Here is a 24,063-nt window from a genome sequence, read left to right as displayed (position 1 = left end):
TGTGTGTGTGTGTGTGTGTGTGTGTGTGTGTGTGTGTGTGTGTGTTCTCTAGTGCCATCTGGAGGATGCATTCCTTTGCTCATCCAAAGTCTACATATCAGGAACAGAACAGACGATGTGTGAGGGATTTGCCTTGGCGGAGGTATGTGCCCCCTAGTTATTTGTGTTTTTATTATTGTTGTGTTATTTGTTTGTTTTTCTCCCATTCGTTCCACTTTTCTATGCTGTAATATGCACTTGTGTGGATCCCAGGAAGACTAGTTGCTACCTTAGACTTAACAAATGCAGATCCAGATACATAAATGAATACATAAATATATGCTTTCCACCTTCAGTAAATCCTCCTGGATTTGATAGAGGACCAAGCGCCTCTACCAGCAACCCAGCCGCTGTATTAACCACCTTATTAGCATTAACATCGGCAGGGAAACTCCTCACACTCTGAGTGCTGATAAATGGTCACAGGGGAGCAGGGTTACAGGGCGTAATATAAACCCATAGGGGAGTTTTGTATATGAATGCCTACACTGTAATTTTTAAGGCGATCTTTTCAAGATGTTTTTTTTCCTGTTTTGCTGATTGGTCCACTTGATTATTTCCAATGAAAGCTGGGATTGATTTCAGAGCTTGGAGCAAAATCAGTACGACACAATGTTAAGTGGCTTCAATTCATCAAATTATTCAAGGTAACCAACCAAAAAGTCATCCAGCCCATACAGCTATAAAAAGCTGTTTTTTTCCAACCCTGTGGTACAACACATTTTTAGCACGGTGTGGTCAAAAGCCTCAAACATTAATCTTGTCATGAATGTATAGATAATCTCTACTTGGTAGCCTCCAACATGAGTCTCCCTATACATATATTTCTCACCTTTTATTGACATATTTCGGCCTCCTACTGGTATAATTACTCTGACCACCAGGTGGCATCTGTTAATTATGAATACATCGTTTTCCGAACTTGTATTTACAAGCTATCTGCTCGTGCTCGGGGGAGGACAGACTGGGACAAATTGAATACGTGACATGAAATTGCAGATGCCATAAAATGTTCTTATAAAAAATGTAAAGCAATGCACGGTTGAATCAAAGTTCATATTTAAAATTGATACCTTTCAAAGCTGCTGCCTAGATGATAAAAGATTCTTGTCATTATGTTTCTTCCCAGGGCGTCTGCAGCAGCTTCAGACTGATTCTCCTTGTCATCAGCATGTGAGCTCTCTTCCCCAACTGGATTTCACGCTTACCTAGCATTACAGCACGCACACAACAGGGTGAAATCAGAATTAGCAGGTCAGTGTCACCCTGACCCCTTGATTTTTTCCCCCCCCCTTGGCACATTTAAATTCCTCTGACGTAATTAGCCCTGTTTTTATCCAGGCTGTTAAACCAGCATAAGTCCACAGCTGCACTGAAGGTCATCTGATGGGTCCTAGTAACAATTGGCATTGTCCACAGATTGGAGTCTTTCCAATGTACATGCCAGTCACACAACACAAGAGCTCTCAAAATAACAAATTGCACAGGTCTTGGATGTTTGAAGAACTTGATGCGCTTGGTCATGTCCTGAACTGTTATTGTAGCCTGTCAGTGGCGATCACCTGGTGGGACGTGAAGCACTGAGCTATGCAAGGCTGGATTCATTTATACTCCCTGTGACATACACAGGCTGAGTTCATCTGTGTGTTAGATTTAACCTGACAACAACTCAGACAGCCCCAGTCAAAGGCAATTAGAAAATAATGAGGAACAAAGTGCAGCCATGATGTATTATTACAACGATATGCAACAATATGGTAATTAATTGATGTTCCGATACCACGCCGCCTCCACTTCAGCTCAGGCCACAGAGAGTGAGAGAGAAAGAGAGCGAAGTGAAGGCAGGGAAAAAAAAGCCTAGTTATTTTTCTATCTCATATTGGATGAGCTGAGATTGTGTCTCTGTGTTTTCTCATGCATTGGCAAACAATTTCAACCTGCACCAATATGTCAGAAAGTCTTTCGACAAGCGGCAAAACTATTTTTGTAATTTCCTTGCACAAATTGCCCCTGACAGGTCATGCTAATGTCCCAGGCCGAAGCAGCTACTGCTTCTGATCTATAACCTCCAAACATATTGATTTAATCCTCCAGTTCGGTTGTCAGAACTTGTGTTTGAATGGCATGGTTGGAGTTTGTTTTAATCGTGCGTGACAACTTGGTAATGAACACCACAGTGAATATATCCGCTACAGACACCCACAATGCCGTTTTTTTCCCCAAGATTTCATTGCATTACTTCAGTATTAATAAACCCTTTGCAAACACTCATCATCTGCTCACTATGAAGAGGGAGTAAAGGAACTCATACCCTCCAATGTACATGTTCAAATAAAAGAGGATGTAATGCGATCCAGAATTGAAGCCCAGCAAATGATGCTCGAAGCCTCGACTTACAATGGATGTGCCAAGCGTTTGCCATCATGGCTGTGACTGCCACATGTGTCACACGATGACACAAGATGAGCACGAGTCCATATTTCAAATACTAGCCGAGCTAACAAGCTAACAGCTGTCGTGCAACATCTTTCAGAGCAAAGAGACGGCCTTGCTGCCATGAATCAAGCATAAACTGTGAATTAAGCACATACACAAAGTGCATTTTTTTTGTAAATAACTATCCGGGAGCACAATACAAATACATAACAAGTGCATACAAAATTGCAGTGCACTTTCAATTAATAACTGAAAGTCACATTGTATGTTTTCAATGTCATTTTTTTATGGGTAGGTCATATATCATCCTCCCCATATGTCATGAGAAACAACATCAGAATAGGTCGCAGCTTCTGCACACAAGTCAAAATACACAGCAATTCCCTACACCAGGTAAACAACATCAATAAAAAAGACAGTTGTTATTTATTTCAGACAAAGAGGTCCATATAAACAAAATACAAGATACTACTGGGACAACGGCAGAGATATCAAAGTCCAGCATACTGACTTTTGGTGCTGTCAAAAACAAGAAGTTAACTTTGTCATTATGATGTCATTATATTTTTTAGATAATTAATTCAGAGAAACACTGAGATTCTACATCGTAGCCAACGTGCTTCAGGTCTGTTATTGAGGCGAGGCCACGCTTTATTCACTGCCAGTTTCACTTCATCAGGTTTATTAATGCCATTAACACTAAAATAACCACTTTTAACACAATTAAGATTTTGTCTCTCACGCTTTCCATTCAGGAACATTTCCAGGCCGAGTAACCCAGATGGGAGGGGTATCATCGCTACATTAACTCCTTTCCAAACCTCGAGGCTTGCTGGCCACGGAGTTTGCAACTCATTTCTTTGAACAAAGTTTGTATGGCATATTAAATCTGTTACTTTCATATTTCATATCTATGTAACCCAGTTTTCAGGCACATTGATCCCATTTTGGCCTCAGATTATGGTTTTCAGGAATTTTGAAGACAATTCACTGTCACTTTGGAAATCTTACTTTGCTAACTAATCCCTGCATGTAATATAGATTCAATTAAAACAGGAATGTGATCTATTGTGAGGGACTGGACTGTAAAATCTCAACTTCATCTAGAAAATCAAGAGCATCTTTTTTTACAGGGATCGAAAAAGGATGGCGCTTCTCAACGATACGAGGAGCTCTCGACTGCAGCGGCACTTTAAGTGAGAGAACAAACCTGCTGGTCTGACAAAATTAAAGGATACTGTATATCAGGGATTACTTTACATTTACAATTCTCCCTCAAGTCTAATCCCAGTATGAGTGGATGATATTTCTTATACCAGACACGTTCCACTCCCTCAGGTATTCTGTCATGCACAGTTCCAGCGTTTTGACCTGTTGTGGACTCCCCTGCTTCAAGGAGGTTAATAAACAGAATAGCTTTTTTTGGGGGGGGGGGAGGGTAAATCTGGGTGGACGAATGACAATTGTTCCATTTTTCAAACTGCAAAATCTATACCAGACAGAAGCATTGCCAGTTTGGAGTCTGTGAGGTAGATAGAGCTGCGCTGCCGCCAGAACAGGTGTAATGCAGAATCCTTGACATCTGACATCAAAATCCTTCCAAACAACAAAGCCTGCAAGTGCTTGAGGGCTCTCAACCCAGAGCAGCTGATGCCGCACGGAGCATCGAATAACCAATTAAAGTCAAACTAATCAGCATCAGCATGAAAGGAAAAACAACAAAGCCGTCTTTGAAAAAAAACATAGTTTGAGACTGTTTTTTTCTTTTTAATTAGCATTCTGGCCCCCATTATCACGAAAGGGGAGGACTTATGACCTACAGTATAGTGCAGCCACTCAGGCATAACCAAGATATTTGTCTTCACTTCTGAGGAGCTGTCTTATATCTCCATATCAACAAAGTGTCTATGATCTCGAGTCGTAGCATTTGATTGGTTCTACATGTTCTCTTTATCAGGCGCAAACAACACTCTCCTCTGGTTTTTTCAAGGACGACACATTCATTCCCTTCATCTCTTTGATGGTCATATACAAGCTTGTCTCATCCACGTTATGTCTGTAATGACTAATGGGGGAAATTTCTAACAGAGGATAATTGTTGGGAGTTGCAGTTCATCATACACCATTGTGGCAGTGTAATTTAAACAACTCCTCCCCCTCTTGTCTAGCATTTATCATTTTCTTCATCACCAATAACCACCACACTCCAGAGAAAAAGGTCAACTGTTCAAGACAAGGTTAGTTGGGATCTCAATTGTGTCGATGAAAATAGCCTGGTTTACAAAAGGGTCCAGCTTCTATAGGGTTCCAACATCCTGATTGTGTACAACAACCTTTGTCTTAAATAGAAGCACAAAGACATATCCTTTTATAGTCCTCCCTGTATTGTTGGCAGGGTGAGAGGACACGGAGGGGGTGGAGATGACACCTGTGGACAGTAGATAAAGAGGCCGAGCCACGAACGCGCCACCGCTGAGGGATCCATCTGCTGTGTCAGTCTTCCTCCTCCTGCAAGCTTCCTGAAATGGCCCCTAAGAAGAAGGAAGAACCCGCACCAGCACCCAAACCCCCACCAGAGCCTGAGCAGCCAAAGACCCCGGAGTTTAACCCCGCTAACATCACGGTAAAGCAAAACACAAACAGTGGTGTACAGCAATGCAGAGGCTGAGATTGAACCAAAGAAAAGGACAGACTGTTTTAAGATTTAAGCGTTTTACTATTTAAATGACTCAAACTGGAAGTGAAACTTGAGATGTAATACAATTTTCAAAATAAGAGCATTTGTGATTATCTTTCAGTTGCTAATAAAGATGAAAAGTCCCAGGAGCTGTCACGCTTTCTAGCTACGCACATGTATAGAGAGCATTAGAGACACCGTGTGACCTAAACTTGGCAGTGCAAGCAAAACTAAAGCATACTGTCAAGGGGTTACATGGCTATTCTGGAAATCTGTATTATATTCATATTTCTATTTTATGTTATTTATTTAACTTCAGATCTGCATAATAATGCGCATGCTTCTATGGATCCCATGCTTACACAAGATGTAACTTTGAATCTGCTGAAGTTCAAACCGCACATCACGGAAAGTTTGTCTTCTGCTGACTTGGCCCCTTCTCAATGGATGAATGTTTTCCTGGTTAAGGGGAGCCGCCATGTTACAATGAAGTGCGGTTTAAGCCACAAAATATGATCTTCATTATGTCTGTGAATAGCAGACCACCCACACCCTCTCCTCTCTGAGGGTGGAAAAACCAGGAGGAAAAAAAATAGAGATAATGATATCCATCATAATCCATCTTTAAACATGCTTAGATAAGTTTCTGGATAATATTTTTACAAAGCCTCATGGAGCGTCTGGACTTGTAGACATAAGACAGAAACTGAGGACTCCGTCTGACCTGACTGCAGGATATATTTTGAGTGTAAACAGCTGATATGGTTATTTAGAGCAATTTTATTATTAGACACAGAATTATGTACCATAAATGTAATTGTTATACCGAATCATAAACTGGTTTAATATTATGCTCTTTTGGTTCCTTGCAAAAGAAAAACTAAATTTCTGTTGTAAATCAGCCGTTAAATTCTGCAGAATATTTTAATTTATCCAGTGATTCTGTTGTTCACGTCAACCCTCTTTTACACAGCCGACTGTTAATACTACGTAAAAGAATAAGATCTTCAAGCATCTCATTTTCTTCTAAATTTAACCGACCTTTCCTTCCTCAAATATGCCATAATGACTAGATTGTAAACCCTTTTGAATAATGTGACCGTGATGTGTTGACATATCAAATATTCTCTCCCAAGTCTAAATTTAAACTAAATTGACAGTAGCAGACAGTTTAAGTACAGTGGGGGGGGGGGGGGGGGGCACTGATAATACGCTATGATAATAACAGTTGCAGACTGTAACACAATCTGTCGGAATGATATGATGAAAGTGGAAGCAATGTCAGGGGGTCAGGCCTTGCTCCTCTGGTGTGTTAACTCCCTTCTTGAGCTTTGTTTGTTCTAGAACCGTCAGCAGCATCTCAGCTCTTATCCTGTTTGCTTTGTCTCTTTTCAGCTGGAATTCACCCCCGAGCAGATCGAGGGTATGTTGTTGTCACAGTTGTGCTGCATGCTATCCAAAGCGAACAGTTTGTGTTATCGAGCTCTCTATTAATGTGTGAAAAGCAGCAGCTGGCTGTGCAGTGGTTCGGTTACGCTACTAAACATCCGTCCCGCTAGATTCCTTTGAAGGCACACCTTGGGGCTTGACTCCTTTGTGTTTCATCTTTTATCGGAGGCACGCCATCACTTCCTCACAGCATCATCTAGAAAGATTGCTTTGGTCCAGTGGAATAAATTTTGAATCAAGAGATTTAATCTGTCTTTTCGTTTGTTACCAGATTTCAAAGATGCCTTCCAGCTGTTTGACAGGACACCAACAAGCGAGATGAAAATCACTTATGCTCAGTGTGGTGACCTGATTAGAGCTTTAGGACAGAATCCCACCAACGCAGAGATCATGTATGTGCTTGGAAAGCCCAAAGCTGACGGTAGGTGACCAATTCAGAGCGATAACCGTCGTTGCGTAGGCTGTGTTCTGTCGGATTCAATTTTCACTTGCACGCCTTTCCTTTTTTGGAAAAAAAAAAAAAATAGAATTTTCATTGTCATTGCACATTCCACAGAAATGCAGACCAAAATGCTGGACTTTGACCAATTTCTGCCCATACACCAACATATCTGCAAGGCCAAAGATCGTGGAACGTTTGAGGACTTTGTGGAGGGTCTGAGGGTGTTTGACAAGGAGGGGAACGGCACGGTCATGGGTGCTGAGCTCAGACATGTTTTAGCAACACTGGGTGAGTTCACCAGAGTTTGTAAAATAAGGGTTCTGAGAATGACGAGAGATTTAACCTTCGCTCTTGTTGCTTCAGGTGAGAAGATGAGGGAGGATGAAGTGGAACAGCTGATGCAAAACCAAGAAGATGCAAACGGATGCATAAATTATGAAGCTTTTGTAAAATACATAATGGCAACTTAAACAAGTCATAGTTCGACATATCGCACTGGTGCTACATTCTTCTGCATTATAAAATCTAAATGAGTCCATAAGCAAGAACTGTTTCATTTCATTCAAAATATCCCTGAACGTTTGACTTTGTGTCTCATCTTGTATATTTCTCATCTCCATGTGTTCCAGATGGAACAATAAATCAATATTATTTCTCTTTGTTTTCAATGATCCTCTGTGTTGACCCTTTACACACTCTGTCACACTCCACCAGTTCATATTACAGATCTCAATAAATCATTTCATTTGGCTTGTGCTACGCTTTTCAAAACCATGCTCCTGTGCTCCAGTTTATTGTTTGATTGTTCGAAAACACTCAAGATATCAACATATCTCATAACTCAACATATATATTTGAAAAATGTTTATATAAGTCATAAAAAGTAAAGGCTTCAAGGGTCACTTAAAGGGCAAAACATCAAACATGATCAAATTTATGTTGATTCTTTTAGATCATTTTTGAAATTATCGAGGGCAAGATTGGCATTTATAATGAATAAATAGGTTTATATGAAACAATCCAAATTTTGTATTTATTTAGGAAAGGAATAAAAACACCCATCCACACGTTTAAAATAAGTATCAAATTGAAAATGAACTTAGTTGTACTTCCCTTCTTTGGCCACCTGAGGGAGGTGTTGCTTAAATATTCTTTTCTACAGTCTGAACTGCAGCTTCTGTTTCAGTGCTGAAAAGGTCATAAATGAGTTGAAATCAGGAAAGCTTTTATTTTTTTTGACTATGGACGATTCATTTACACACCTTCCTCACACACTTGAACAAGAGGTTTTGTGATTATTTAGTTTATCCGTCGCTGTTGGAGCCTATTGATTATGTCTCCTATTGATTATTGTCAGGCCATCCTCCTCCTGTGACGAGAGAGTGAGGACGGCTGGTTGGGGATCTGCTTGTCTTTTGTGCTGATGGAGTGAGACGAGTGACGAGTTGATCTACCTTTAAAAAACATCTTTTATTTTCTCATTGTTTGATGTCAACCCAGAGAATTTTTCTGTTCATTCAAAATATAGTGAGTCGTAGACCTCCTCCTCAAAAACTACTGATTTTTTTTTTTACTTTTTTGAACGCAAGAGTAGCCATAACAGTCACACTGCTGCTTAATATCATAATACAGTCTGTTCAAGTACGGCGATTTCTGATCGCTACAAATGCAGATCTTGTTGAGGTGCGCCAACCTCAGGCTGCACTACCAGGAGACGTCGCGCTGGAATGAAATGAGTCACACTCTCCCTCATCAATTGGATTAATTAGACGTACAATCAGTTTTCACTCTTATTGTTTACCGGCACAAATAGTTTCTGTTCCTCTTCATGCTTCACTGAGGAGATGCGGCAAAATAGTGACAAGACACTACAATGAAAGATTCAGTGACTTTCAGCCAACTGGGGGGAAAAAAAAAGAACAACTTTCACAAACCGTGAACTAAACCTTTAAGAGTTTGTGGTGCCGCTAGCATTTAAAAGGATAATTCAAATTATCATACGTTGACTGTTCTATTACCTTTTATTGTTTTAGCTGCAGTAAATTTAAATTAAATCTACCCAGAGGTGTAATTTGCCTTCTTAGTACTCAGTTAAATGTCTTGATCTCCAAAAGGATTCAGATACCAAGTGATTGAAAGGCCCATTAAACTTTTTGCTTGAATAAACACTTTAATAAACTGACGAGTCACTGTATCATATAGGGTTAATTTATGTAAAAATAAATACCTATGGGGCAAATATACAGAACAGAATTCAAGGATGACTTCCGTGATCTTTTTATTTGCTAAGAAAAATTAAAAAACAAAAACCTTCTAAAAGAAGATAATTTTCACTAATTTGCATACTATAGATTTTATCTCCAAACATATACACCCCAACACAGTGAATTAACATTGCAAGGCATTTAGGACACTGTAGACTACATGATGGTAAGTAATAGGCTGCTGTACAGTCTTGCAGGTGTACGTATGTTGGTTTAGCTCAGAAACATTAGACCCCCGTTCATAACATTTTGTGAAAATATGAAAAACAAGCCATCTACTTTTACAAAAACCCGTTTAAAAATATGTGCTAGTTGTTTTTCATAAATACAAATCTGTTCAGTCCTCCAATCTCACGCGTTGGCTTTACGGAGCAAGTCGACTTGTTTAAATAACGTCAACTCACAGCAGGCCTCGTCTGTGGTCCAGCTGCCTTCAACTCACCGGGTCGCCCATTTCCACAAAGGGTGAGCTGTGGTGCAAGCATGTTTAATTTGGCAAAGCAAAGACACCTACATCACTACATAAAACAATACAGCTGGTACAAGATAGTAGAACAATGACACAAACAATGGTCAGGTTTCCTGGCCTTCGTGGTTCTTTTTTAAGTAGGTGTAGCCTCGTAGGGTTTTGCTAGATAGTAAAATAATCGGTGTCAATATCACACCACTCCAAAATGACAGCAAACCTGATATGTGCCAACACGTAGTGCACACACAGAGGGTATCACCACTATCAGACACCTGTGATACTAAAATACTAGTTCGAAGATAAGAAGTCTTAATCAATAAGTTAGATATTTACAGTAAAGGAGAGGTCCTAGAAGTATGCGTGCATACAAATTGTATGACGTATCCGTAAAGATAAAAGCTTCTACACACCTTAATATGAGGCAATATTAAGGGAAATTCAATGTCATCACAAGAGTCTTGTGTTCACTTGTTTCGCAATGCCTCCTCTGCCTCTCTCGGTTTTTGGATGTAGTCTCTGTACATGGAATACACGACTCCTGGAAACAGAGAGAAGAATGTTACATGTTGGCCAGTTTATTTTTTAAAAAAAACATATCTCGCAGTTTACTGGTGATCAGAGATGCATGATACTGGTTCTGTTTGCCAATAATTTACAACCGCTTTTGGCCAATAGCTGATATTATCTGTATATAAAAAAAACTAGAGACAATATTCACATTTGACTAGCGTTAATGATTTGAAAGTGTTCAGTTTTAAGCAGCTGTGTCTTATTCGTGCTGCATTAAATCACTTAAATGCAGTACTTTTCATCTACCTGCAGACATCGTTTTGTTAAGACCTGGCAATGCAGGGAAGCAAAACTGTGCTGATTAAAATATCATCCTTTGGAGTGATACTGATATATTAAAGTAATCATTCATATCTGCCAATACAGATGTTTTGCCACGATTATCGTGCATCCCTGCTCCTTATGAGTGAAAACGGTCATTATATAACCACAATTTCAGGATGAGCCACCAGTGACAACAAGGAACTACAAACATGGCTAGTTACACACTTACAGTATGGAACTAAGATGAAATCAGAGTTGGTGCTCCAGGCTATACGTACCAACAGTCATGGCCCCAACAACAAAGCCTTGGGCAGCTACACGCATGTGGATCAGGTGTATGGACATCTTAGTATCGCCTCGACTCTTCATTTTAAAAAGTCTGTATGCAACAATGGCAAAGAATCCAGCCATTCCTGAGGGGCAGAAACACACACATTAGACAGTGACTCAACATGCTTACACACAGAAAACTTTACTACGTTTTTGTCTTTCTACGTGCATCCATGATGTAACATTAATGATGATGTAACCACGAGGGTACAGGATGTACTCACCAAAAGGGACGAATGGATTCTCCCTTGCTTTTCTCATGAATTTGGACTCATTTTCATCGTAGGCAGACATTTTGACTGCAGAGAAAATAAAGCAGGGTATACCATTACTTGCTGCTATGACCTAGCATGCTAGCTCAAAATTACAAGAGGTTACCCATGAAGGGCAGGGGGGCGACACACCCACAAAAATGACCGAATAAGTCTACATGTCGTATATAATGTCAAACATGACGTGTAGTAGAGATAACAATCTTATGAACGGTGTGTGTAATTTTAGTTTAACTGCTGACGACAGTTAATACGCCAAACTGTTGCGAACGAGGGCGACGTAATATCGCGTTAAAAAATTACGTGAATCTTACCTTGTAGTTTATCTCACTATTCCACTTAACAGCAAAGATAAGTATTCTCTTCTTGGGAGTTTCAGAAGCCAGCGCACGAATGAGAGAAATTATGCCGGCTGCCGGCGAGGTTAGTGTCGTAACTACCGTCTCACACAGTTCTGACGTCAGGAAGTTATCAGGACTGTGTTACATTCAGGGAATTCGATTAAATAGGAAATACAGTGAAAACAGTGAAATTATTTCCGTAAATGATTTCTTCACAAATGCAGCCTATAAGATACCATCAGATTTGTTTTCCTTGTTTTCAAGAATGGTAGATCGTTACTTCATTAACACTGAAAAGGAATTTGAATCCAACAATGCCTTTAAATATTTGTTTAACATATTGAATGCATAAATACTCCCGTGCAGAGCTTTGGTAATTGCATGTTGTAATTTATCTGTGCTTAGCAACCATTATTTCAATTATCTACTGTTCACACATTGAAAATAGGATGTGGCTCTGTATATGGTTTCTCTTTTTCAATATATTCTTTATTTTGTCAAATTCAATTACTGAATGATATGGGCATGGTATTAAAAAAAAAAGTGACACTCATGGTGGCACCAAAGAACAATGACCACTGAAAACTTTGGTTGCAGTTTAGAAATGTAGAGTAAATCCGATAACTTCGAACGCATCATTCACGTAATTCTCGCGCACGGTCGAAGAGTGGGACGCAACACTCAGGCCAAGAGTGTTCCCGTACCTTTTCATACTTATTGGGTCTAATTGATTAAATGTTACCAAAGATTACAAGGGACGTTGTGATCTCTGTCTTTACGAGGGTTTGGTGCGCTAATAGCTCAACTTTTTGTGATTGTATTGCAGTTTGAATATAAATAATGCATTTTACCACCTAATATACAACTCGTGGTAGATGTTGAACAGCTACCTCTCCCTCACTTTACATACACCCTGCTTTCTCCCCCCCCCCCAACACACACACACACACACACACACACACACACACACACACACACACACACACACACACACACACACACACACACACACACACACACGTTTATATCGCCGTTGCCGGCCTCGTAAACCAGTTCCAAGACGATTAAACGGAGGAGAAAGTAGGTGGAAGGGAATCCTCTTTGCGCATCTGATGTTTGTGGTGACGCAATCATAGAAGCCTGGCATGAGGCTCGTGACCGCACGTTTCTGCAACGTGCTGCAATCCATTAACCATAATGCAGACCTCACCCGTAGAGTAGTGATGATTATGAGGTTCAATCAACAAAAATAAATAGTAAAACTTTTCTTCTGTACACGAATTAAAAAAACTACTTCTATTGTATATCACAATATATCATATAAACTCAAACGCTGGACAGAGAAGAGTTCAAAATCAGTAATATTAATTATATCTCAACATGTAAGTATAAAATATACATGATAATGGATTGATATCGCACTGAAAAAAGGCAAAAATATTTTGGACAGTAATAAATTCAAGTGTGCACATCCCATGTGTTTGCAAGAGCTTCTGCATTTTGTTCAGTAAAAAAAAAAAAAAAAACAGCTTTGAAGTTTATAATGAGCTTGTGGAATTTCCTTTATAGTTACCAGGCTCACTCCTCAGAAACCAGGCCCTGATCTTATCAAACAAGGGCAATAAACAGCCATGATCCATCTTCCCATAAAGTTAAAAATAGAACAACATATGTGCCTCTTTGGTTTAATTTGACTCAGGGTTTTTGTATTATATAAAACCTAATATAGGGTACTTCAATCTGGAGTTGAAGGATGACACCGTCATCCCGGACAAGCTGGCGCTGAAGCTGCATGGGGTGAGTCTGCCTGCGTCACTGTGCCACTGGATCAGAGACTTTCTCACTAACAGGCCTCAGGTGGTGAGAATAGGGAACAGGACATCGTCCCCTCTGGTCCTCAGCACGGGCACGCCACAGGGCTGTGTGCTCAGCCCCGCCCTCTTTACCCTGTTCACCCACGACTGTGCTGCCATCCATCCCACCAACACAGTCGTGAAGTTCGCGGACGACACTACAGTGGTGGGTCTCATCTCGGACAACAACGAGACCCACTACAGAGAGGAGGTGCACCAGCTCACTCGGTGGTGTTCAGCAAACAACCTGGTGCTGAACACAGGGAAGACCAAGGAGGTCATTGTGGACTTCAGGAGGTCCAGGAAGACAGACCACGCCCCCCTCCTCATGGACAGAGAAGTGGTGGAGCGTGTGGACAACATCAAGTTCCTGGGCCTCCACATCAGCTCTGATCTCTCCTGGTCAGTGAACACCTGCCGCCTGGTGAAGAAGGCACAACAAAGGCTCTTCTTCCTCAGGAAGCTGAAGCGGGCTGGACTCTCCTCTCGGTTGCTGGCCAACTTCTTCAGGGCCACGATCGAGAGCATCCTCTGCCTCAATGTGACCGTCTGGTATGGCAGCTGCACGGCACAGGAGAGGAGACAATTGGCACGGGTGGTTCGAACTGCACAGGGGATTGTGGGCTGCCCCCTCCCAGACCTGGACTCCATATATGAAGGCCGGGTCAGGAAGAGGGCGAGATCCATCGCCACGGACCCCAACGACCCGGGCCACAGACTGTTTGTACCGCTTCCATCAGGAAAGCGGTACAGGAGCATCCGCACCACCACCAACAGACTGAGGAACAGCTTCTATCCCAGAGCTGTTAAATCCATCAGCCCCTGCAGCCCCTCACTGCAGTGAAAGACTCTGAGGACAATGATAAGAACGCACACTGCACTTAACATATCAATATTTCAGATTTCTATTTGTAAATATCCATATCTCATATTTCATATCTCTATTTTCAGATTTCTATTTGTAAATATTCTATTTTTATTTTTATGGTATCTCTATTTTTATTATTCTATTTTATTGCATGCTAGTGTGGTTACTTATTATCTTACACGGGGGCTGCAAAGAAAATTTCGTTGACATGTCCACCATGGTCAATGACAATAAAGCAATCTTGAATCTTGAATCTTGACAAGTATTAAATTAAAGTTGTAATCTGTGTTAAACAGGCCCTCACACATTCATTCATCACATTTGTCTATGTATGTTGCTGTCGTTGTATTATTATCAACGTAGACTGAGATGGTGGGTAATCTAAATATTTGGATTTTGCATGAATGAACAGACTAGTTCACAATGTAGTGCAATTATATCTTGTGCCCACCAGGTGGCGTCAGAGAACACACTAACTTCACGACATCATAGTTTGTTGCTGTTATCAAATCAAAGTTGTTGTTTTTTTAACATTTCACACATGCGGCCCTGACAGCTCAACAACTGGCCCTTCATGAAGAATACACATTTTGGATGATTCAGTCCTGTAGTTTGGGCCTTCCTTTCTTCTGCAATCTCTCAGTACAGTAATTCAAGAAGAGGCAGTATAAAAAAACAAAAAGCAATAACAAAAGTTGCTTCACAGGCCCAGAATTCTCTCCAGGTGTTAGACCATTCGTCAGTGTGATGCCGCTGTAACTGGAGAGATTTGCTCCATTTGTAAAACTGTTCGCCACATCTTTTCAGTTACTAACTGTTTCAGCAGCTGAAAACGTCATCTCTGAAAATCAGCACTTGTTCTATACTTAGAGAAACAGGTGTCCACAACTCTTCCACATCCTTCCTCATCTCTTCTTCCTCTGATTCTATTGAGATTTGTGCATTTGGATTTTGACAGATTAGGTAAATATGAATATCATCAGTCACACATCTCTAGGACCTGAGAATAAATTGTGTTGCTTCTGCCGTTTCACCTTGTATCACAGATCAGCTCGGCTGATCGTTGCCCTCATGTGGGAGTGGTTGGTCTCTGCAGGTGTTATCTGTGGTGTCCTTTAGCCCTGGAGCCTGTCTTCACTCTGCCATGCAGCCTGCAGCTTTGCCAGGTTTAACCATTTAACCAGGGGACAATTTTCATCTTAAAGTAGTGATACACATATACAAAACTGATAATCGCAAACCACGACTGGTTACTTTAAATTACCAGGTGTGTTTGACCGGTGAAGGCTGTGTTAAATTAGTTCCCCTACAAAAGCCACAGAGATCTTATGTGAACTTAAGATATGACGCCTGAAAAACCACAACATGCGTCATACCCCACATCTCAGTGCATGTCTCCATCAGGAAGTGCAAGACGGGGAGACACTTGGCTTTTTCACCCCCCCCACTCTCTCTCTCTCTCTCTCTCTCTCTCTCTCTCTCTCTCTCTCTCACAGACCACACACACACACACACACACACACACACACACACACACACACACACACACACACACACACACACATTCTTCCTTCAACCTCTATCCAGCATCCCTAATCACTGGTTGCACATTAAACAACCACAGTGGGAGATTACAAGAAGATCCACTCTTGATGATTATTTTTTGTTACAAAATCATGAACTTTTAGAAGTGAGATTGTATTTTCAAACACACTCATCTGCCTGTCTGCAAAAACTACGGAGGTGATGTGGAGTACGAGCCAAGAAAGACCCCAATAAACCTTGGGGCTGCCAGAGGTCCTCACTTGTTTCTAGAGGTTTCAGTAAATCAGGCCAGATGGCCTCACGTGGGAACAACTCATTTTGGACCAACTTCTACTTCTAGTATTGCTCAAGGCTTCAGTATTAAAAGTCACATGACTCAGATTCAGATTTACAGATTCACATTTAAAGATATTCAAATACATTGCATTTTATTGTTTTCTAGAGGTTAAAAACAAAAAAACAAAAACAAAACCCATTTGATTCAGGACCAAAAAAAAAACAACCTAATTTGAATATTCCTAACGCCCAAAAAATAAATTTATATTCTTGAGTATATTGTGACTTTGAATGACTTTGTGGAGCAAAACAGGAGAGCAAAGAGATTTTTGTTATTTTTTTAAAGGTTTTAAAGGTGGATTTTGATATTATTTTAATTATGTTTTCTGCCTGTTTTTCAAATCCCATTTTTATTTTTCATTTACCTTTTAGAATCATCATTTAATTACATTTTTTAAAGTTATTTAACATCCCCCCCCCCCCCCCCCGTGTCTTTTCCTTACTCACACAAATGACACAGCCGCTAAATCATCAGGTGATGAGTCACTTCCCATTTGTTACCTGGTATTCTAAAACCTTGAGCTCAGATTTGCAACACTGAGGAAAGTTCTTTGTGCTGCTATGTATGAGCTACTGCTCTACTGCATTTTAATGTTTCTTCCTCCATTTCCTAGTCTTTCGCTATGATAAAGAACTCTGAATAAAGCCTAACTCTAATTTGTTTCATGCCAGAGGAGGCCTTGGTCTTTCTTCTTATTCTGCAAGACATAATTTCTGTGGGTGTATAACACAAATGTTGTCTCAAGGCCATCTTTGAATTACACATCCGTCACATCTCTGCCTCTTTATCAGATAGGACACGCGTTATCTTTACTCGCTTGCATTTAACAACGTTTAATGTGCCAAGTAGGACAGCGGGGCGAAATTCATGAGGGCACAGATGTCTGTCTCGTTTATGAGGACAAAGTCATGTTTTTTGTTTTTTTTAAATTCCAATCAAACATGCATTGTGAAACCTGAAAAAACTCTTATTCGTGTTTTTTTGATTGACTTTCATACTTTACTTACTTTAAAATAACAACATTTGTATGTTAATCTTTACTCTACCAACCACACTTTATATCTATAGAGTGCTAATGTTGACATAATTACATTGGACTTCAAGCTGTTCGGCTATCAATCTTTTTCCACGTTTTAAATGTTAATTATATTTAACTAAAACAGAAAAAATAAACCAAACTGCCTTCTACTTTCCACTGGTCCCCTAACACTTTAAACAAACCTCGCTGGGACTGTAATACGTAATGTGTGTAACAATTAAAGGATTCAAAGAACAAACAAATCTCCCTCGTTCCAACCTTTAACCGATTCAAGTTACTTTTCCATACGTAGTCCGGCAGCGAGAGCTGCGGAAGACTGACACAAGAATAATCGTTCACAGCTGGGAGTCACGGGATGCGCGGTTATGCCAAATACGCGTGGCTTAATTGTTTCATTCAGTAAATGACGGCTGTGTGACGATCGCGTGTTGTCAGCGACGCAACAACAGCTCCACCACTGTGGCAGTTCTTCCCAGGAGAGTGTGTTTGGTAACTCATGAGAGCCCCCCCGAAAAACAGCCACCCACCCACCCACACACGACCTCACGCACAGGGAGGAGCAAATGGGAATTTATTAGATGGGAGGCGCGGCCACGTCAATTTAAGCTCGTGCACCTTCGCGGTTGCGGCTGTCCTCGGCGCGTGCAAACGCAGATGAAAACTCAGGTTCCTGTCTGATGACTCAGTGATGGGGCTGCTGCTACCAATCCTTCTGGCTCTTATCGCTGCGCTGACCGGGGGACTGTATCTCCTCGGGGTTTTCAGACAACGGCGACCGGGAGAACCCCCGCTGGATAAGGGCCTCTTCCCCTGGCTGGGTCATGTTTTGGAGTTCCGCAGGAACACGTTTAAGTTTCTTGAAAAGATGAGGCAGAAGCATGGTGATGTTTTCACAGTACAACTGGCAGGCTTTTACATCACTTTTCTCCAGGACCCCCTCTCTTTGGGGGCGTTTGTGAAGGAGAGTAGAGAAAAACTGGATTTCAACAAGTTTGCTCAGCAGCTGGTGCGCAGAGTTTTTTGTTACAAGGCTGTTGAAGGCGACCACCACATTCTCCAGCTCTCCAGCAACAAGCACCTGAAGGGGGACGGCCTGGAGGTCATGACACAAGCCATGATGAGTAATTTGCAAAACTTAATGCTGCATGATTTGAACTCGGCTTCAGACCAGAGGACCTGGATAGAAGACGGGCTGTTTATGTACAGCTATAACATTGTTTTCCGGGCTGGCTACCTGTCCCTGTATGGTAACGTGCCACACAAGTCTGCAGACAAGAAAGAGGAAGCCAAAGCGATAGACAGAGCTGAATCAGAAGCTTTATTTTATGAGTTTCGTAAATACGACCAACTCTTCCCCAACTTAGCGTATGGGGTCCTGCCCCCGAGGAAAAGGCTGGAAGCCAGCAGGCTGCTGGGATACTTCTGGGATGTCCTGTCACTGAAGAAGATAAAGAATAAGGACAACATCAGTGGTTGGGTGTGGGACATGCAGCAGGCTAAAGCAGAGAAGGATATGGAAGAGTCCATGATAAACAGGTACATGTTTTTACTTCTTTGGGCCTCTCAGGGCAACACGGGTCCCTCGTCATTCTGGCTACTCCTCTTCCTCATGAAGCACCCAGAAGCCATGGCGGCTGTGAGGGAAGAGGTGGATAAGGTTCTAAAGGAGTCAGGACAGGAAGTGCAACGTGGTGGTCCTTTAGTCAACCTGACCCGTGAAATGCTGCTGAAAACACCGGTTTTAGACAGCACGGTAGAGGAGACCCTGCGACTCACTGCTGCACCGCTCCTCACCAGGGCTGTGCTCCAGGATATGACAATCAAGATGGCCAATGGTCATGAATATTTCATCAGAAAGGGCGACAGAATGGCCTGCTTTCCTTACATCTCTGTTCAGATTGATCCAGAAATCCACCCTGACCCACTTTCGTTCAAATACAATCGCTTTCTGAATCCAGATGGGAGCAAGAAGACTGACTTTTACAGAGGAGGGAAGAAGGTGAAGTACTACAACATGCCCTGGGGCGCCGGGGTCTCCATGTGTCCCGGACGCTTCTTTGCCACCAATGAGCTGAAGCAGTTTGTTTTCCTCATGCTGGTCTACTTTGAGTTTGAGCTGAAGAACCCAGATGAGAAGCTCCCCGAGATCGACGTCAGGCGATGGGGCTTCGGATCCATGCAGCCTGACAGAGAGATTCAGTTTCGATACAGATTCAGATATTAAACTTTAAATCTCATTTGAATATGTGTGTGTGTGTGTGTTTCGAAACAAAACACACATGAGATTCCACAATGAGCTGTAATATGTTTACAGTATCTTGTGGTTAAGATCATGAATGTGCCTTCAAAATGAAACATTTGATATTTCTAACTAAATGAACAACCAAAATCTATGTACAGTGAAATATAGGACTATATTTTGTTTGTTATCAATATAAGTCACAATCTATATTTACAGCCACAGTGACAAGTGCTTTAATTCAATCAATAAAACTTGGGCTCTTTGAAAGACTCAAATGAATGGATTAAGTTTTCTGGACAGTGTTCATGAGTTGGTCTCACAAAGTTGTTCCAGTGAAAAAGTTTTCTTAATTTCTGTGTCTTTCAACTGATTTTTTAACTTAAAATTTAAAAAAAAAAATTAACATGAAAAAAGATGTTACTTTATACGGAAGCCAGAAATGGCCACACTTGTAATAACCTGCCTTCTATCGATTATCTGGATTGCACGAGTAAATTATTACAGCATAGAGAAGCTAGCTTAAGGGTGATTTGCCTCAAAGAAAAAAACAAAGCTGTTGTCCCATCATTCATTTTTTTTTTATGTTCAAGCCTCATGTGAAAAAATATATGGGATTAACATGTGTAACTAATAAGTTATTGAATTACATAACAATTGTTATGTCAGTTTTACTAGTTTTACTGAGATAAGTATTTACGAAACTCATAAAATAAAGCTTCTGAGATAATTTGACCCGCTATAAAGTAGAAAACAGCATAGTTGTCTTATTGCATAATAATCAACTTTGAACTTGACGTAATGGCATCGGAAAAAAAAAAATAAGCACAAGCATGGCTGTGGTACGTTTCCATATTCTAAGGAATAATGCAATGTATAATGTACATATATGGCTCTCAAAATACAAATTTCAGAAAGCCTCATAATTCCACTTGTGGTAGGACTCTGCATGGAACTGGTAAATAACTCAATTACTTACTTTTGTCCAAGTATGTTAACTACTAAATATTTTTGTAAAACATGCCAAAATATCAGCTTCTTTTTTTTTTTTGTAAGTTTGGTGAATGATCAGTTGCAATGGGTGAAACAACAAAAACTTGTGAAAGATTCAGTGTTGAAATTTAATGACGCAAACCGGTGCCATATTGTTCATCCGCTCACTCTGCTCTGTTTCTGCAAACTCAGGTTTTTCTTTTTTTCAAACCACACATTGATCTGTAAAATGGTCATGTTATCTTTTCACTTTCACACGAGAAGATTATGTAATGTGAAAAAAGCATACGAAATAAAAACACAAATGACGTGTGGAAAACTGCTGTTTTATGTCCAATGGAGCTGCGACCACCAGGGAAAAGAATCCAAATGCAAACTCAAGGCTGGCGGGATTTCTCTATTTATTTAACGTGCAAAACAAACTAAAACTTTCTACTTACATAGAAAGTCCAAACTTCAAAACCAAACTGAAAAGACTAAATAAAACTCCTGACAAATGTGAAACTATAAAGTAATTGAGCACATCTGAAAACATCTGTTGAAAATTAACACCATATGTGGTTTCCCAGTATTTTACACGACTCACAAGGGAAAAATCCAGGAACGTTCTGGGAGACTGTTTTCCACATAATATTGTAACAACGGTCCATGAGAGTTGCCTTCGTTTTAAAAAAAATATACAACAAAGGAGGGGTGTGGCATGGCTCAGCGGTAGAGTGGCCGAGGGGTCGCTGGTTTGATCCTCACTTTCCCCGGGGACCATGTCCAAGTATCCTTGAGCAAGACACTGAACCCCTAATTGCTCCTGATGGCCGTGCGATGGACTGGCGATCTGTCCAGGGTGAACCCCACCTCTCACCTAATGTCAGTTGGGACTGGCTCCAGCCCCCCCACCCCCCCACCCGTATCCTTAATGGATCAGCAGAATAGAAAATGGAGGATATATTAAAAAAGAAAAAGAAAACTCTCTGAAAAGGAATGTTTTTTTTTAGCCCTGATCCCTCACTAGCATCATTTATTTATTTAGCACCTTTAAGAGCACCAGGGCAACTCCAAGTACTTGATACGTAGTGCAAAAGAAGAACATGACAAAATGATATTTAAACAAGGCATTTAAAAAAAAAACAAGAAAAAAAGGCAGCAGCACAGAGAAAAGGCTTCAGTCTTGATTTCTGGGAGTATGTTGTCAGATATTTGTTGCGTAGTGGTAGTGCGCAGAGATGTCATTATCTGTATCCATGCAAGCAATAAATGATCTGCATCTGTATTCAAATATAAAATCAGGAGATATTGTGCTTTATAGCAGAAGTTACATTTTTTTCCTCCTCCAATCAAATTACAAACAAACATTCATGTATGTTCCAGCTGGCAACACTGTCTGATTTTCTGTGGGCATAGAAATAATTATAAGATACGTTTACACCTCTTCCTACTACATTTTCAACCCTTTTTCTTCTCTCACGATTCACATTTTGACACTAATTTAATATTAATTAAATAAATGAACAATCAAAGTGTGTTTCCCCTCCAGCGCTGGATGTCCCTCCAGGAGTGTGTGTGCACTGGGACGTCAGGTCAGACTGGTGTTATCCTAGTTTATCTGTCATTCAGGACTGCCCCTTCACCAAAATCATTGGCTGGGGCCCAAGGATATTCAATTCAGACAGCTGTGATCGCTGGCATCAACCGAGAATTTATTTGTCACATGATAATATCTGAGGGAATATCATGTGACAAATAAATTCTCGGTTGATGATTTCTGTTCTCTCAGGTTAAAACCTTGTCAGAGTTAGGGTTCTTTACCCAATGTTTTATTTTTCTGTGATTCATTGCCTGATTTCTGGTAAATAGGTGACAAAATAGCAGAGAAATAGACATTTGCCCCCATGTGACATCATGTTTACTTGTCTGGTTTTCATACTTCTGTTGGAGGTCAAACATGATGCCAGAGAGGAGTGTCGCATGATGTGTTGTTTTGAGGACATCAAGATGATGGCAAGTCATGGAACATTAGATAAAATGTTGTCAGGCTACATTTCCATCCATCGACAAGACAAACAAACAGCATCTAGCGGAATGAATGTGTCAAACAGGCTTTGATGGCCTTGAAAAATAACCTGGAAAAGGCAAAAAAAAAAAAACATGTGTTAGCCCTTAAACTTTCAAAGGAGAAAGTCATACTTCCTGAGCAACAAATGCAACCATGTGTAGTCAAGAAGCAGAAGATGTTTATTCATCAAGAATCATAGACACGTTTCAATAAAACATGATTTAGACCCACTGCAAAGTTTACACTCAAAAGTAAGGATCCTTTCATGGTGGACACATTAAGTTTCTGCTTCAGCAATGTAACACTTTTGTTTTGTTTTTTATTACCATTTAAATGAATGAACTGTTAACACTTTATTGAAATGACATTCACCACTGGTAAGCCATATTTAATTATGTGTCAACAGGATTAAAGTCTAAGGCGGCTTTGGACAACAGCATTTGGCGAGGAAAATCTTTTGGTTCGTGTTAAAGTTTTGAAACACACCATGTAAACAGTGGGGCCAAAAAGTATTTAGTCAACCACCAATTGTGCAAGTGCTCCCACTTAAAGAGATGAGAGAGGCCTGTAATTTTCATCATAGGTACACTTCAACTATGAGAGACAGAATGGGGGGAAAGAATCCAGGAAATCACATTGTAGGATTTTTAATGAATTAATTGATAAATTCCTCAGTAAAATAAGTATTTGGTCACCTACAAGCAAGCAAGATTTCTGGCTTTCACAGACCTGTAACTTCTTCTTTAAGAGGCTCCTCTGTCCTCCACTCGTTGCCTGTATTAATGGCACCTGTTTGAACTCATTACCAGTATAAAAGACACCTGTCCACAACCTCAAACAGTCACACTCCAAACTCCACTATGGCCGAGACCAAAGAGCTGCCGAAGGACACCAGAAACTTAATTGTAGACCTGCACCAGGAAGGGAAGACTGACTCTGCAATATGTAAGCAGCTTGGTGTGACGAAATCAACTGTGGGAGCAATTATTAGAAAATGGAAGACATACAAGACCACTGATAATCTCCCTCGATCCATGCAAGATCTCACCCCGTGGGGTCAAAATGATCACAAGAACGGGGAGAAAAAATCCCAGAACCACACAGGGGGACCTAGTGAATGACCTGCAGAGAATGGGACCAAAGTAACAAAGGCTACCATCAGTAGCACACTACGCCGCCAGGGACTCAAATCCTGCAGTGCCAGACGTGTCCCCCTGCTTAAGCCAGTACATGTCCAGGCCCGTCTGAAGTTTGCTGGAGAGCATTTGGATGATCCAGAAGAGGATTGGGAGACTGTCAGATGAAACCAAAATAAACGTTTTGGTAAAAACTCAACTTGTTGTGTTTGGAGGAGAAAGAATGCTGAGTTGCATCCAAAGAGCACCATACCTACAGTGAAGCGTGGGGGTGGAGCATCACTCTTTGGAGCAGTTTTTCTGCAAAGGGACCAGAACGACTGATCCGTGTAAAAGAGAGAAAGAATGGGGCCATGTATCTTGAGATTTGGAGTGAGAACCTCCTTCCATCAGCAAGGGCATTGAAGATGAAACGTGGCTGGATCTTTCAGCACGACAATGATTCCAATC

The 24,063-nt window shown here is 40.8% G+C and overlaps 3 protein-coding genes across 4 annotated transcripts; 2 read left to right on the top strand and 1 right to left on the bottom strand.

The window, feature by feature from the left end:
- The first annotated feature begins 4,922 nt into the window (after positions 1 to 4,922).
- Positions 4,923 to 7,700, top strand: myl13 (myosin, light chain 13). Its single transcript, XM_086203987.1, has 5 exons — positions 4,923 to 5,098; positions 6,548 to 6,575; positions 6,873 to 7,022; positions 7,158 to 7,331; positions 7,407 to 7,700. Exons 1-5 carry the CDS (start codon positions 5,000 to 5,002, stop codon positions 7,511 to 7,513), a joined length of 558 nt encoding a protein of 185 aa, XP_086060113.1. The 5' UTR covers positions 4,923 to 4,999; the 3' UTR covers positions 7,514 to 7,700.
- A 1,604-nt stretch (positions 7,701 to 9,304) lies between these two features.
- higd1a (HIG1 hypoxia inducible domain family, member 1A) lies at positions 9,305 to 11,690 on the bottom strand. 2 transcript variants are annotated; one of them, XR_015115857.1, is made up of 5 exons: positions 11,527 to 11,690; positions 11,165 to 11,239; positions 10,889 to 11,023; positions 10,187 to 10,314; positions 9,305 to 9,777 (listed from the first exon to the last, which is right to left on the bottom strand). XR_015115857.1 is itself a non-coding variant. In XM_086203988.1 (4 exons), exons 2-4 carry the CDS (start codon positions 11,232 to 11,234, stop codon positions 10,241 to 10,243), a joined length of 279 nt encoding a protein of 92 aa, XP_086060114.1. In that variant the 5' UTR covers positions 11,235 to 11,239; positions 11,527 to 11,690; the 3' UTR covers positions 9,305 to 10,240. The 2 variants fall into 2 exon arrangements, 1 of the variants encoding a protein (XP_086060114.1); XM_086203988.1 differs by having other exon boundaries at positions 9,305 to 10,314.
- Positions 11,691 to 17,812: 6,122 nt separating this feature from the next.
- Positions 17,813 to 20,751, top strand: LOC147261778 (5-beta-cholestane-3-alpha,7-alpha-diol 12-alpha-hydroxylase-like). Its single transcript, XM_086203978.1, has one exon. It carries the CDS (start codon positions 17,884 to 17,886, stop codon positions 19,417 to 19,419), a length of 1,536 nt encoding a protein of 511 aa, XP_086060104.1. The 5' UTR covers positions 17,813 to 17,883; the 3' UTR covers positions 19,420 to 20,751.
- The last annotated feature ends 3,312 nt before the right edge of the window (positions 20,752 to 24,063 follow it).

Source organism: Aulostomus chinensis, chromosome 5, assembly GCF_037954235.1.
Source record: "Aulostomus chinensis isolate RoL2024-O1b breed Wild chromosome 5, RoL_Achi_v1.0, whole genome shotgun sequence".
NCBI classification, from domain to species: Eukaryota; Metazoa; Chordata; class Actinopteri; order Syngnathiformes; family Aulostomidae; genus Aulostomus; species Aulostomus chinensis.
Note: the sequence above shows the minus strand (reverse complement) of the source record. Positions and strands in the feature narration are given on the sequence as shown.

Bases quoted from the DNA above. Each gene is read 5' to 3' on its own strand.
- myl13 (XM_086203987.1), top strand. From the start codon at position 5,000: ATGGCCCCTAAGAAGAAGGAAGAACCCGCACCAGCACCCAAACCCCCA. The intron at 6,576-6,872 runs GTATGTTGTTGT...GTTTGTTACCAG, and splicing joins CACCCCCGAGCAGATCGAGG to ATTTCAAAGATGCCTTCCAG. The intron at 7,332-7,406 runs GTGAGTTCACCA...TTGTTGCTTCAG, and splicing joins ACATGTTTTAGCAACACTGG to GTGAGAAGATGAGGGAGGAT.
- higd1a (XM_086203988.1), bottom strand. From the start codon at position 11,234: ATGTCTGCCTACGATGAAAATGAGTCCAAATTCATGAGAAAAGCAAGG. The intron at 11,024-11,164 runs GTGAGTACATCC...TCTGCCCCTCAG, and splicing joins GAATCCATTCGTCCCTTTTG to GAATGGCTGGATTCTTTGCC. The intron at 10,315-10,888 runs GTACGTATAGCC...CTCTGTTTCCAG, and splicing joins TGTTGGGGCCATGACTGTTG to GAGTCGTGTATTCCATGTAC.
- LOC147261778 (XM_086203978.1), top strand. From the start codon at position 17,884: ATGGGGCTGCTGCTACCAATCCTTCTGGCTCTTATCGCTGCGCTGACC.